This window comes from Bufo gargarizans, chromosome 7 (genome assembly GCF_014858855.1).
Source record: "Bufo gargarizans isolate SCDJY-AF-19 chromosome 7, ASM1485885v1, whole genome shotgun sequence".
Classification (NCBI taxonomy): Eukaryota; Metazoa; Chordata; class Amphibia; order Anura; family Bufonidae; genus Bufo; species Bufo gargarizans.
The window spans coordinates 14,425,690-14,441,295 of record NC_058086.1 but is presented as its reverse complement, the minus strand read 5'-3'; the positions used below and the strand labels follow the sequence as shown (position 1 = coordinate 14,441,295).

At 47.3% G+C, this 15,606-nt stretch overlaps 1 protein-coding gene across 1 annotated transcript in view; it reads right to left on the bottom strand.

The window, feature by feature from the left end:
- The window catches only part of ADSL (adenylosuccinate lyase), a 47,557-nt gene extending 32,176 nt beyond the window's left edge, over positions 1–15,381 (bottom strand). Inside the window, exons 1-4 of the mRNA XM_044300866.1 lie at positions 15,078–15,381; positions 1,751–1,954; positions 247–291; positions 49–128 (exon numbers count right to left, since the gene is read on the bottom strand). Coding sequence (XP_044156801.1) covers positions 49–128; positions 247–291; positions 1,751–1,954; positions 15,078–15,155 — 407 coding nt within the window. The 5' untranslated portion in view covers positions 15,156–15,381. The remainder of the gene's footprint in view (positions 1–48; positions 129–246; positions 292–1,750; positions 1,955–15,077) is intronic.
- Between the last annotated feature and the right edge of the window lie 225 nt (positions 15,382–15,606).

Sequence of the window (15,606 nt, the reverse complement as noted above, 5' to 3'; positions counted from 1 at the left end):
AGTAGCCTAACACAAGGACACAAACACAGCGACTGTGCCATCGCTTACTGATAGTGGGTGAATCCTAAGGTTGGAAGATCAGCGTATTGTTCTGCAAAGTCAGCCAAGCGGCTTATGACCCGAGCAAGCTGAGAAGAAAAAAAGAAAAAAAACACACACATTACAATTTGTCGGGGAATATTATTATTATTATTATTATTATTACTATGCTTGTATGCTTGCTTTATTTTAGGTAACAGTTCTTACCTTTGGAAGCAGTAGATCAAGGCCATCACGCAGCACTATAAGGTCCTAGAAGTACGAGAAATATTGAGAGAGAAGCAAAAGAAGCCGTTACGGTGTGCTGCTATACCAGAGACTGCCGCTGACTATGTCTCCCCATCTGCACCTCACACTAAAAGCAGACGCACAGCTTCCATCTGTTTTGGCATTTAGGCCATCGGAACCAGTTACTAGTTTTCCATAGCATTTTGTTTTTCCATAACAAAAAGTTAATACTTACCGGCCCCCCATCGCTCCGTGGCTCCCTTTGCTAGACTTCTGGTCCCAGTCTGTAAATTTTTGCATGCACAGGACGACGACCACTGCAGCCAAAGACTGACCTTAGCAGCGACATGTCCCACAGTGGCATGGGCAGCTTGGTGATACATCACCGCTGAGGCCAGTCATTGGCTGCAGTGACACACAAACCTGTAAGTGCGGAAGTTTACATTCAGGGACTGGAAGTGCAGTGAAGAGAGCCAGAGCAGAGGGGCGCAGGAGAGTATGGGTTTCTCCACAGGTACCACTGGTTCAAGTTGTAGTCTTTATAACTTACAACAGTAGTCCTGGAATTTACTAAAAAGAACCTGCCACCTGAGGGCAGCACAGTGTAGTGACAGACCCTCATTCAGCGGGCTGTCACTTCTGTGATGGCAGTCAGGGAGCACCAGAGCTGCGAGGGAGAGGTGTCTGATGAGACTCGATGCCCAGTCCTCCTGACTGGCAGCTTTCCTATTGTGCATAGGAAGTAAACCTGACCATCATCATCAGGAGGCAGGGGAGAAGGCGGCAACGAGTCTCATGAGATGAATCTCTCTCGCAGCACTCGTGTCAGTATTCTAATAATACTGACTGGCAGCCCAGATATGACAGACCACTAAAATCAGTGGGTCTGTCACTGTACTGTGCTGCCCTTAGTAAAGACAACATAGTGAAGGTAACTGGTTCCCTTTAAAGGGGTTATTTAGGAAAAGTTATTGATGACCTATCCTCAGGATAGGTCATCCATATCACATCTGCGGGGGGGGGGTCTAAATCCCAGGAACCCGCCGATCTGCTCTGTGTACGTTGCGGCCTCTTCCTAGGTCAGTGATGTCACCGTACATCGCTCACAAGCCTAGTTGCAGCTCAGCCCCATTCAAGTCAACACCAAGCACAGCAGCTAGGAAAGCTGGCGGGAGCCCAAAGCTCACCAGAGCGCCGGTGAGCATAACAGCAACCTCGGCGGGGATGCCGGGACTTGGACCCCTGCCAATGTGATCATGGTCACCTATCCTGAGGATAGGTGATCATTATCTTGATAGCCCCTTTAATATTGTAACTTGACTAGTATACAGGAAACACTGGTCCAGCACATAACTAACAGAATAACGGGGCTGCTTGCTAGCGGCAGCTCTACGCTATCCCGTACACTGCCCCTCTGTAATAGTTTGCTATAAGTTACAGAAATTCCATCTTCTGAGATGAAGTCCCAAGAAAAAAAACTCACAGTATTGTCCCCTACATAACAGGAAGTGGCTCCCAGGTGAATGATGGGTGCTGCTCTGGGACAACAGTGTGCAAATGTATGCACGTGGGCCATGACATCATGCCGCAAGCGCTTCTCCTCCTCAGCTGCCATTTTGAAGTCTATGTTCTCCAAGTTGGCCTCCATCTCTTGGATCTGCTCCTCTGACACTGGTAGCCCCAGGCTCTGTATAAGCAGAAACAATGATTTATTCAGTACAAAAAAAATATTAATAGGCAAAGAGCAGATTATTAAAAACATTTTTTCCTTCCATTGGTAGCAGCGCCCCTACTATTTTTATTCACTGCTGGTAGCAGTGTCCACCTAGTCAATCAGCTGTCTTGGTCTGCAAGCTCCAGTTCGGAGCTGTGCATTAATCCAGTCTAGTGATACTTCTAATCTACTGCACATGCTCAGCTTCCTCTAATCTAATATTCCATTGTGAGAAAAAGTCTATAACCGTGTTCAAAAAAAATCTATCAGAAAGCTGATGAAAACAGGAAGTTCTGCATGTAAACATCCTGCCAGGATGCAGTGGTTCTGAGAACAGGGGAAAGAAAGTGCCGACATGAAAAACAGGTATGTAGGGCAAAAGTATGCAGTGTTTGCAGTACTCGGGTGTAGAGAAAAAAATAAAAAATAAAAAAGTCATTATGAAACCAGAGAACCCCTTTAAAATACACACATTTCTGGCTGCAAAGTAATTCTGTAATAGGGCTTTATATATTAGCATTTGGCTTCTGCAGCTTCTATGGATGCAGAACACTGATGAATGTCACTTGTGAACAGAGAGCCGGTCTACACGTTTCAAACTCTCCGGTTACTATTCATGACTCCATGTAAGACTCTGATCCGTGGAAGTATATTTGGGCACATGGAGGAAAGGTTCCTCCCCTAAATGGGGGGAGACAACTCAGGTGCCTAAGTAATCAAGCTGGATCAGAAGTCCACATGGTGACTGAAGCCTCTTAACATGTGATAAATTAAAACCATGATTTGAATAGTGAAAGTACATCAAACAAGAAAAAAACAAAAAAGAAAAAAACATATATGCATATTAACAATAAAAATCTGTTCAATATCGGAGAACTGATTTAAGCCATATGCCTATTCAGTAGTCCGATAGACTGTCATGTGTACAAAGCCTGATGTGAGGCAACCAAAAACTTCATGACATAAAACAGGGAAAAACAATTTTAATTTATCACAGGTTAAAGGGATTCTGTCACCAGTTTTTTAACCCCCTCCCAATAAAAATCTGGTTATGTTCAGGGAGCTTTACTGATTCCTAATGTGGTCTTCTAAATGTAATCTGTAGGGTCATTTTGCCTAAAAAACTATTACTAAGCTGTCATTCATAAAAATAAGGTGCCCAAGGGGATGTAAATGGATCCAAGCTGCCACCCGCACCCGCCGCCGTTCGTGCCCAGCTCCGCCTTTCCTGACCTCAGCGCCGCCTCATAATCCTGTGTGACGCCTCCGGCTCTCCCTCCCTCTGCCTGATGCGCCCGTGCGGACTTCTCCGTTCGGCTTCATGGAGCGAAGTGCGCATGCGCCGGCACTTCGCTCAACCTCCCGATGACCTGCACACTCGCTCCATGAAGCCGAACGGAGAAGTCCGCACGGGCGCATCAGGCAGAGGCCTGTGCGCACGTGCGAGATGTTAGCGCAGAAGGAGGGAGGGAGAGCCGGAGGCGTCACACAGGATAATGAGGCGGCGCTGAGGTCAGGAAAGGCGGAGCTGGGCACGAACGGCGGCGGGTGCGGGCGGCAGCTTGGATCCATTTACATCCCCTTGGGCACCTTATTTTTATGAATGACAGGTTAGTAATAGTGTTTTTTAGGCAAAATGACCCTACAGATTACATTTAGAAGACCACATTAGGAATCAGTAAAGCTCCCTGAACATAACCCCCTCCAGATAAAAATATGGTTAAAACTGGTGACAGAATCCCTTTAAGAGGCTTCAGTCACCATGTGGACTTCTGATCCAGCTTGATTACTTAGGCACCTGAGTTGTCTCCCCCATTTAGGGGTAATATGCAAAATAACCGTAGAGCCCCAGTTATGGGTCTTCAACACAGTGAAAGCCAGATATCACTCAAAGGATATAAAAACCAAGCAAAGGGGTGTCCCCATTACAGAGATCACCAAATCCACCATATAAAGAGGCCCCTGTGTCAAAATCCCGCTCTTTTACAAGCTTTAAAGGATGTGACGGGGAAGGCCTAAGCCAGTTATCCATCCACAGACAGCTGTTTCGGGGTGTTGCCCCTCAGTGTGAAGTAGGATTCTGGCTAACCAGGAGCAATGCCTTGGAGACTACTTAAACAAAACAATGGCTGATCTTAGGGAGACCAGCTACAGAAAAAACTGTGAAGCCTCATTTAAGAGTCTCAATGCAGAAACTTAAAGTGCAAAGCTCCCTGGGAAACAGTAATGTGCAAAATAACCATGGAGCCCGAGTTATGGGTCTCCTACACAGTGAAAGCCAGATATCCCTCAAGGGAAGGAAAACCAAGCAAAGGGGTGTCCCCAGTTATATAGATCACCAGATCCAACATATTAAGTGGCCCCTATGTCAAGATCCAGCTCGTTTAAAAGCCTTAAGGAGGTGACAGGGGAAGGCCTAAGCCAGTTATCCATCCACAGACAGCTGTTTCGGGGTATTGCCCCTCATAAGTGTGGAGTAGGATTCTGGCTAACCAGGAACAATGCCTTGGAGACTACTCAAACAAAATAGCTGATCTTAGGGAGACCAGCTACAGAAAACACTGTGAAGCCTCATCTAAGAGTCTCAATGCAGCAACTTAAAGTGCAAAGCTTCCTGGGAAACAGTAATGTGCAAAATAACTGTGGAGCCCCAGTTATGGGTCTTCAACACAGTGAAAGCCCATTTAGGGGAGGAACCTTTCCTCCAGGTGCATGTATGTATGTATATATATACACATATATACACACACACACGGTGGGCCATTTATATGGATACACCTTAATAAAATGGGAATGGTTGGTGATATTAACTTCCTGTTTGTGGCACATTAGTATATGTGAGGGGGAAAACTTTTCAAAATGGGTGGTGACCATAGCGGCCATTTTGAATTAAACTTTTGTTTTTTCAATAGGAAGAGGGTCATGTGACACATCAAACTTATTGGGAATGTCACAAGAAAAACAATGGTGTGCTTGGTTTTAACATAACTTTATTATTTCATGAGTTATTTACAAGTTTCTCTTTGTTTACAGCTATTGACATGTCGCCGAGGTTAACACGTGCGGAGCGGATAGAAATTGTGTTGATGTCTGGTGAACGCAGTAACCGGGTCATTGCAGATTTCAATGCACGACAGCCTACGAGACCACCCATCTCCCATGCTACAGTTAGCAAACTGCTTGCTAAGTTTCGTGAAACTGGTTCAGTGTTGGATTTGCCAAAATGTGGACGCATGAAATCTGTCACTAATGAAGAAACATCAGTGGCTGTCCTAGCTTCAGTCAGCAAGAGCTCACAGCGTAGCCCTCGCCGCATGTCACTGGAGAGTGGAATTAGTCGAACATCCCTTCGGCGGATATTAGCTACTCACAAATGGCACCTTTACACTTTAGCTACTGCAGCATCTCAACGAGGATGACCCAGATCGGCGCACTGAATTTGCAGAATGGGCAAAATAAAAATTGGAACAGGACCCTCAGTTTACGCAGAAGATTTTGTTCAGTGATGAGGCAAACTTTTATGTGAATAGTGAAGTTAAACAAAACCAGCGCTATTGGTCTAACACTAACCCACGTTGGATGGATCCCTCCAAGACTGTTGGAAATTGATTGTATGGTGTGGTGTGGTATATGGGGTACAAAGATAGTGGGGCCATTCTTCATCAATGGAAACCTCAAGGCCACTGGATATGCAAAATTGCTACATGATGATGTGTTTCCCTCTTTTTGCACTGAAGCTGGCACGATTCCTTGAGTTTTTCCAGCAAGATGGTGAACCACCACATTATGGGTGTCAGGTCCAAGCATTCCTAGATAAACAGTTTCCTGGAAAGTGGATTGGTCGTCGTGGGCCAGTTGAATGGCCCCCCCAAGGTCTCCCGATCTGACCCCCTTAGACTTATCTTTGGGGTCATCTGAAGGCAATTGTCTATGCTGTGAAGATATGAGATGTGCAGCACCTGAAACTACGGATACTGGAAGCCTGTGCTAGCATTTCTCCTGCGGTGTTGCCATCAGTGTGTGAAGAGTGGGAGAAGAGGGTTGCATTGACAATCCAACACAATGGGCAGCACATTGAACACATTTTATAAGTGGTCAGAAACTTGTAAATAACTCATTAAAGAATAAAGTTACGTTAAAACCAAGCACACCATTGTTTTTCTTGTGAAATTCCCAATAAGTTTGATGTGTCACATGACCCCCTTCCTACTAAAAAAAACAAAAGTTGGATTCAAAATGGCCGCCATGGTCACCACCCATCTTGAAAAGTTTCCCCCCCTCACATATACTAATGTGCCACAAACAGGAAGTTAATATCACCAACCATTCCCATTTTATTAAGGTGTATCCATATAAATGGCCCACCCTTGTACTTCCACGGATCAGAGTCTTACATGGAGTCATGAATAAGAACTGGAGAGTTCGAAATGCGTAGACTGCGAATTAGACTAATGGAGGTTGTATTACTGTACGAATAACTGATCACCGTAATAAAGGAACCGACGGCTCAAAATTGCTTTGGAGAACTGGATTGTTTTTTCCTCCTTTTTATTTTCTCCTGTCTCAAGAGGTCTGACCATGGATTCCTGTGCACCCAGAGACTAATCTATGCAGCAGGTGAACTGGTTTGCCTTACAAGTTCTCCGTCTCTAACCTCTCCTGTTCTCCTTATTAGGATCGAATACTAGTCAAACTATGAGGTTAATCAGCTAAGAAGATTGTACAGGAGAGGAAAGCGTGCAGAGTCTGGAGACAGAGCCTTACGCCTCTTTCAGACAAGCGTTGCGGGAAATGGTGCGGGAACATGTGCGATTATTCCGCGCAAGTGCAAAACATTGTAATGCATTTTGCATGTGCGTGAGAAAAATCGTCATGTTTGGTACCCAAACCCGAACTTCTGTGAATATACAGAATGCATAGTACAATAGCGCTGGAGGGGTTAATTTTTTTTTAAAATAATTAAACTCACCTTAATCCACTTGATCGCAAAGCCCGGCTTCTCTTCTGTGTTCTTTTTTGCTGTGTGCAGGAAAAGGACCTGTGGTGACGTGATGGCCCATGTGATGACCGGAGTGACATGATCCATCACCATGGTAAAAGATCATGTGACGGACCAGGTGATGACTGAAGTGACGTCACCATAGGTCCTTTTCCTGCAACAGCAAAAAAGAAGACAGAAGGGATGCAGGCTACGCGATCAAGTGGATTAAGGTGAGTTTAATTATTTTTTATTTGGTTTTAACCCCTCCAGCGCTATTGTACTGTGCATTCTGTATTCAGAATGCTATTATTTTCCCTTATAACCATGTTATAAGGGAAAATAATAATGATCGGGTCTCCATCCCGATAGTCTCCTAGCAACCGTGCGTGAAAATCGCACCGCATCCGCACTTGCTTGCAATTTTCACGCAACCCCATTCACGTCTATGAAATACGCAGAATATAGAGCTTGCTGCTATTTTAATGCAACACACAAGTGATGCGTGAAAATCACCGCTCGTGTGCACAGCCCCATAGAAATGAATAAGTCAGGATTCAGTGCGGGTGCAATGCGTTAAACTCACGCATCGCATCCGCTTAGGGCGATTTATCTCTTTGACACTTTACACTGAACTCTGCAGCTTGCTGTGTATTGTGATACAGAAAAGCTGCAAACACCAAATGGTGCAAAATATTGTATAAAACCAAACTGCAAAAAGGCTTTACAGCCAAATATGCATGCATTAAAGAAACAATATGCCCCTAAGGTGTACACAGCTTTTATAGCTCCCTGCTGACCTGCAAGAGGTACTCCAGGTGATAAATGGGGCATTGATAATTATGCTTTTTACACTCAAGGGAATGGCAATGCCTAGTTGTACATTTAGGCCTCATGCACATGACCGTTGTGTGCATCCGTGGCCGTTGTGCCGTTTTCCGTTTTTTTTCGCGGACCCATTGACTTTCAATGGGTCCGTGGAAAAATCGGAAACTGCACCGTTTTGCAGCCGAGGCCGTGATCCGTGTATCCTGTCCGTCAAAAAAATATGACCTGTCCTATTTTTTTGACGGACAACGGTTCACGGACCCATTCAAGTCAATGGGTCCGTGAAAGAACACGGATGCACACAAGATTGGCATCCGTGTCCGTGATCCGTGGCCGTAGGTTGCTTTCATACAGACGGATCCGAAGATCCGTCTGCATAAAAGCTTTTTCTGATCTAAGTTTTCACTTCGTGAAAACTCATTTCCGACAGTATATTCTAACACAGAAGCGTTCCCATGGTGATGGGGACGCTTCTAGTTAGAATACACTGCAAACTTTGTACAAGACTGCCCCCTGCTGCCTGGCAGCACCCGATCTCTTACAGGGGGATATGATAGCACAATTAACCCCTTCAGGTGCGGCACCTAAAGGGGTTAATTGTACTATCATATTCCCCTGTAAGAGATCAGGGCTGCCAGGCAGCAGGGGGCAGACCCCCCCCCCTCCCCAGTTTGAATATCGTTGGTGGCACAGTGTGCCAACCACCATCGGCCCCCCTCCCTCCCTCTATTGTATTAAATCGTTGGTGGCACAGTGTGCCAACCACCATCGGCCCCCCTCCCTCCCTCTATTGTATTAAATCATTGGTGGCACAGTGTGCCAACCACCATCGCCCCCCCCACCCCACCCCCTCCCTCTATAGCAGTAACATTGGTGGCAGTGTGCGGTCTCAACAGTAGAAGATTCAGACTTACCTGCTTGCTGCTGCGATGTCTGTGAACGGCCGGGAGCTCCTCCTACTGGTAAGTGACAGTTTTTAGCAATGCGCCGCACAGACCTTTCACTTACCAGTAGGAGGAGCTCCCTGGCCGGACACAGACATCGCAGCAGCAAGCCGGTAAGTATGAATCTTCTACTGTTGAGACCGCACACTGCCACCAATGTTACTGCTATAGAGGGAGGGGGGGGGCGATGGTGGTTGGCACACTGTGCCACCAACGATTTAATACAATAGAGGGAGGGAGGGGGGGCCGATGGTGGTTGGCACACTGTGCCACCAACGATATTCAAACTGGGGAGGGGGGGGGGTCTGCCCCCTGCTGCCTGGCAGCCCTGATCTCCTACAGGGGAATATGATAGTACAATTAACCCCTTTAGGTGCCGCACCTAAAGGGGTTAATTGTGCTATCATATCCCCCAGTAAGAGATCGGGTGCTGCCAGGCAGCAGGGGGCAGTCTTGTACAAAGTTTGTAGTGTATTCTAACCTGAAGCGTCCCCATCACCATGGGAACGCCTCTGTGTTAGAATATACTGTCGGATCTGAGGTTCACGAAGTAGCTCATATCCGACAGTATATTCTAACATAGAGGCGTTCCCATGGTGATGGGGACGCTTCAAGTTAAAATATACCATCGGATTGGAGAAAACTCCAATCCGATGGTATAAAAGAACTCCAGACTTTACATTGAAAGTCAATGGGGACGGATCCGTTTGAAATGGCACCATATTGTGTCAACATCAAACGGATCCGTCCCCATTGACTTGCATTGTAATTCAGGACGGATCCGTTTGGCTCCGCACGGCCAGGCGGACGCCAAAACGACTTTTTTTTAATGTCCGTGGATCCTCCAAAAATCAAGGAAGACCCACGGACGAAAAAACGGTCACGGATCACGGACCCACGGACCCCGTTTTTGCGGGCCGTGAAAAAAAACTGTCGTGTGCATGAGGCCTTATGCATACATTTCCTGAAGTAGTAATAGAGGAACAACACACAATAGAGATCTAAGACAAGATGCTCTAGAATTTTTATTTAATAGAGAATACAAGTAATTATGGAAACAAAAGAGTCTGTCATCATGTGAAATAATTGTTTTCCACTCGTCTTTGATCCTCCCTGTGCTGCTGGGGGATGCGCTTAAACTGGACTTGTCATCTCTCCAGTTTTAGTAACTACTTACTTTCCCCGTGTAATAATTTTGAAGCATCTGTTCTTGAGAAGGTGTTGTACCATTCCTGCTAGAAGTTTACAGTCTGCAGTAAAGGTATTGCTGAGTGTTACCAGTACATGGCGTGTCTGACACTGTCCAATCAGTGCTGCCGGTGTCAACTGGTAACACCCATATGGACCTTTACTGCAAGCTGCGGTCACATCCCTCCTATCTAGAATCCCAGCATGTCTGTCAGCTATATCTTCATTCTTCTTCTCCCGCTTCCTAAACTCCACATGGAGAAAACTGAATTCATTGGGCCAGATTTATCATGACTGACAGCTCACTCCACTTTCACATATGGCTAAAGTCAGTTTTAGCCAAGTCAGATTTATGATCGGCCCTTTAAGACTGCAATAAATGTGGTTTGACGGTAGCAGTTTATCCGTCAGTAAGCAGCTTTACAAAAGTCGCACATCTTTACGAAAAAGTCTCAAGTTTTTATGAAAAAGTCGCAATGTTCTATTAAAAAGTCTCATAAGATAAGCATGGTCCTCACTGGAGTGAAATTACAACTTTTTAAATAGTCCCAATAGTAAATCTGTCTAGAGATTCATTTACATAAGAAAACACGCCCACTTTCAGAAAACTGGCGAGCATAGTGCAGAGCAGAAAAAAAGTCGCAAATTTGTGCGCAGTTTTAGCGTTTGGGACTTTTTCACTCCATTATTCTGACCTGAGCTAATGATAAATCTGGCCCATTGTCTTTCCCCCGTGTCACTCAGCCCCCTACCAGACCTCTCCATTACAGAGAAAGGGGTTGTCCTTGTTCAGAGCTGAACCTGGACATATCCCCATTTTCACCCAGGCAGCCCCCCTGACTTGAGCATCGGAGCAGTTCATGCTCCGATGCTCTCCTTTGCGCAGGGCAAAGGCATTTTCTGGAGTTCCGGTGACGTACCGGGCTCTCCATGGGGCTGCCAGGTGGAGGTTTCCGCCCAGCAGTGAGCCCGGTGACGTCGCCGGCAGCCTGTGAAACGGCTAGGGCAGCGCTAAATCCCGCCCATCAGAACCAGTGACATCACCGAACACACTGCTGGGCAGAAGCTTCCGCCTGGCAGTGTGTTATTGTAAATAAAAGAGCCCTTGCCCTGCGCGATCCAGAGCAGGGTAAGGGAGAGCATCGGAGGGGGGCTGCCTGGGTGAAGAAGGGGATATGTCCGGGTTCGGAACCCGGACAACCCCTTTAATAGCACACGTTTTCTCCAGTCTCGCAGGTCCGCTGCCTGGGGGTAACATTTGATTCTGCCCTGTCCTTTAAGCCACACATCCAAATCCTTTCCTCCACCTGCCGCTTTCAACTTAAGAACATCTCTCGCATTCGCTCTGTCCTCAACCCTGAGTCAACTAAAGCTAGTGCATGCTAGAGACCCAGCCTATTAGAAATAATGACTGGCATCCCAGATCGCCGCACTTAGGTGCTGATGTTAACTCCGGGTTTTTTCACCCTTCAGATGCTGTGGTCACACTCGAAACACTGCATCTAAAAGCTGTAATGTCAGCGATCGGCATTATTGCCGGTCACTGATATTAGCCGTGGGCCTCCGCTGTTTGAAACAGCAGAGACACACCGGCTATGGCGCTGGTATCGAAGGGGTTAACAATAAAGCCAGGTCTGTGGGCAAACGTGTCGCAAGATACCATATGGAACTTGTATGCCTCCATGCCCAACCATATCTCATGCTGTATCCAGGCTGGAGGCGGGCCAACAGGGTCCTAAAGCCTCCTTTCAATTTTACAGTTTTCCCTAATAAACTTCTCCTTTCACTCCAATACTGTAACTGCTTGCACATATCATTATATTCACAAAGTTTCATTTGATTCCAATGGCTGCTTCTTGGGGTGTATTTTTTGTCAGTGTGCATAGTTATGGTCGGTTAACAAGTTCCGGCTTTGGGGAGAAAATGCTCTTTAAATTATTATGTAAATGAGTGATTTGGTGCACTGGGGGTGCGCTGTTCAGAGCACCACATCCCAGCGGCTTTCCCTCCAAACGCCTCCCACTACTGCATGACTGACTGGGCCAGGTAATGTGATGCCAAGCACTGTATTGGGGCGCGCGACTCCAATTCCCTGTTGGACACCCACCAATTAGTTAATTATCTCCTATGCAGAGGACAGGAAATACTTTTGTAGTTACCGGAATACCCCTTTAAATTGGCTTGAAAGGAGAAACTTCTCTTTAGGTTTGAAAACGGGATTAGAAGACAAAATAGGGGAAACCAGCAATGATCTGTTCTAGGAGAGGAGGAGATGAAGCACTGTAGAGCATGGTAGGACAGGCTTCTAAATAGTCCTTTTCACTGAACGCCCACACGATTTAATGAAATCTAAAAGGACTTTTTTTTTTCCTTTTCTTTTTTAAACTCTAAAACATCAATTAGCAAGCAAATTAGTAACCACGAGGTATCCCTGCTGACAAACGAGTGACTACACGAAAACTATCACTGACAAAAAGGACTCGTGAAAAACTAGACGTGGGGCCCTGTTCAGCAGAAAGGTTAAGATGGGGGGGGAAATTCTCGAGACTAAAGATAGTCTGCGGCTAATACCTCCTCTACCAGGTCTAAAAATAAGAGGAGATCTTAATGTTCAGACGGCATCAGATCTCACACTGCAGGGGTCTACGGCTTTCATGTATCTGCTGGAACAAGAGCATTAGATCCATGCAATGTCTCCTACTGGGGTTCTCTGGGCCAACATAAAGGAACGAATGCTGGGAGACAGGTCTGAGTGCCGAGGCCCCCCCTAACTGCTAGAACAGGCATGCTCAACCTGCAGCCCTCCAGCTGTTGAAAAACTACAACTCCCACAATGCCCTGCTGTAGGCTGATAGCTGTAGGCTGTTCGGGCATGCTGGGAGTTGTAGTTTTGCAACAGCTGGAGGGCCGCGGTTGAGCATGCCTGTGCTAGAATGAGGAGAGAAGAGCTCCTATATCGTGCTCTCTCCTCACAGCAGTAGACGGACTCAATAGAAAGTCTATGTGCCCATCGTGATCCCGTCTCCTGCGGTAAGGAGAGCCCGCTATGGCATAGCTAAGGGGGGATAGTCTCAGAGCTCAGACCTCTTAAAACCTTTAATATGTTTCTATGACATATCACAATCTTAGGCCTCATGCACACCATCGTTGTATGTTTTGCGATCCGCAAATTGCGGATCTGCAAAACACGGATGGAGTCCGTGTGCGTTCCACAATTTGCGGAACGGCACAGACAGACATTGATATAACTGCCCATTCTTGTCCGCAAAAAACGGACACGAATAGGACAGGTTATATTATATTATACTTCGCTGCACTCGGTGCCAGAGTAGTAGAGCGGGAAGGGGTTAAGGAGGACCCGTCACCTCTAAAGACTGTATTCCAGGTGAAATACTGCAGGAGCGTCTATTCTTAGGGCTCGCCAACATGATCATATTTTCTTCAGTGTGTAGGTGCCCTTACAACTCTGTTCTGTGCCGTTCCTCTATTATTACTCCAATAAATGAATCAATACATTGACCACTGGGTGTTCCATTCCCCTTGCCAAAGGGCCGTGTCCTAATATAGCCTGACTGGCCAGTGCTGAGTGTGTAGGGACACCCAGCTGTCAATGTAGTCATACATTTCTAATAGGAACAACAGAGGAACCACACAACGCAGAGCTCTAAGATGATTGTCCAGCATAGTTATTTCATGGGGAACACAGACATGTCAGGGAGGCGAGGGGTCTTCTGTGGGCTCTGTTCACATCTGTGTAGGAGCCTCTACTGCGGGTTCCATCAGAACTGACCGAAAGACTAGAGCAGGGATGCTCAACCGGCAGCCCTCCAGCTGTTGCAAAACTACAACTCCCAGCATGCCCAGACAACCTACAGCAGAGCATGATGGGATTTGTAGTTTTACAACAGCTGGAGGGCCGCAGGTTGAGCATCCCTGGACTAGTGTCAGGCAGCGCTATTCTCCCCTTAAAGGGGCATTTCCATCTCAGACATTGATGGCACATCACTGGAATATGCCATCAATATCAGATAGGTACAGCGCCTCCAATGTGAGCATGCGCAGTCACCCTCCATTCACCGCTATAGGAGGTCCGAACACGCCAAGCACTGGCCTGGCTATTTCCGGCAGTCCCATACAGGTGAATGGAGAGACGGCCGTGCATGTGCGGCGCCCTCTCCGCTCACTTCTATGGGGCCCTTAAATTAGCAGAGCGCTCTTGCAGAAGTCCCATAGAAATGAATTGAGAGCATGCTGCGCATGCACAGTGCGCTCGCCTTTGCTTTGGAGACCCCACTCTTGAGATAGCAGCAGGTTCCAGAGGTGAGGCCCGCACCTTAGCGATAAGTCACCAACGTCTGAGACGACCCAACCCCTTAACGCGACACCACAAAGCAACTCAATAGACCCCAACACAAGTCAATGGGGACCACCCAGGGCAGGCGCTGTCTGTCCTAGGAGAGATTTGACACTGTGTACTGCAGGGGTCACGCCAGAAGCTGCAAAACTACAACTCCCAGCATGCCCCATTTACCTCTATGGGAGTTTGGAGAACATCTGAGCAAGTGTGCATGCTGGGACTTGTAGTTTCACAACAGCTGGAGTGCCCAAGATGTAAAGCAGGGATCAACAACCTTCGGCACTCCAGCTGCTGTGAAACTACAACTCCCAGCATGCACACTTGCTCTGCTCTTCTAGGAACTCTCACAGAAATTACTTTATCATGCTGGGAGTTGTAGTTTTACAGCAGTTAAAGTGCCGAAGGCTGCTGATCCCTGCTCTACACCATGGCACTCCAGCTGTTGTGAAACTACAACTCCCAGCATGCACACTTGCTCGGATGTTCTCAGAGCTCCTGTAGAGGTAAATGGGGCATGCTGGGAGTTGTAGTTTTGCAGCAGCTGGCCATTTTGACCCCTTCCACCTTCATTAGAACTCAGTGACGGCTGCACTAGGGACTTTAGCATTGTCGCTAACGGCCTGCGACATTTGAAGCTTTTTGGGTTTCAACTTCTTCAAAGGCGCAAAACTGCGACACATTCAGACGTCCATTTGCACCGCCAGACCAGGGGCGGAGCTTGCGCCTGTTTTGTGGTATAGAATAGAACCGCTGAGCGCGAATGATGCGACATTCACACGTGCTGCGCCCCCTTTACTTTACCCGCTGGGCCTGCGCCAGGTACAACCACAGCCGCCTCCAGGTCTGGAATTTCTTGCTGTCGCTGAAGTTGAAGGCCATTTCCCGGCTGGCATATCGGGACACCAGAGGGGAGCGGTACCGCAGGACTTCTTCCGGGCCCGGGGCAAGCGGCGACACGCTGCCCGTCACTCTGGGCACGGACTCTCCGCTCAGACCGCTGCTTCGCGTCCATGTCGTGTGTGTGAATGCGCGCGTGAGCTCCAATATGGCAGCGTGGGGCCGCGCCCGCCTATCACCGGCGGCTCCGCCATTACAGGCGGCGAATGGAGCGCCCGCTGGGAGGTTTCTATGGTAACGCGGTGCCCATTGCCGCCCGTTCTCTAGTTCTCGTGTGTGCGTTCACACTTGACATTACAGAGCAGCGCATGGCGTTTTTTCACAGGCTTGTTCACACAACACGTTGCTAAAACCAGTAAAGCTGTGCTGGTTTTTTCTTTTCCCTGGCCCTAGGAAGGACAGTGGGTGACATAGGTGCCCACGGGGCGCAAAG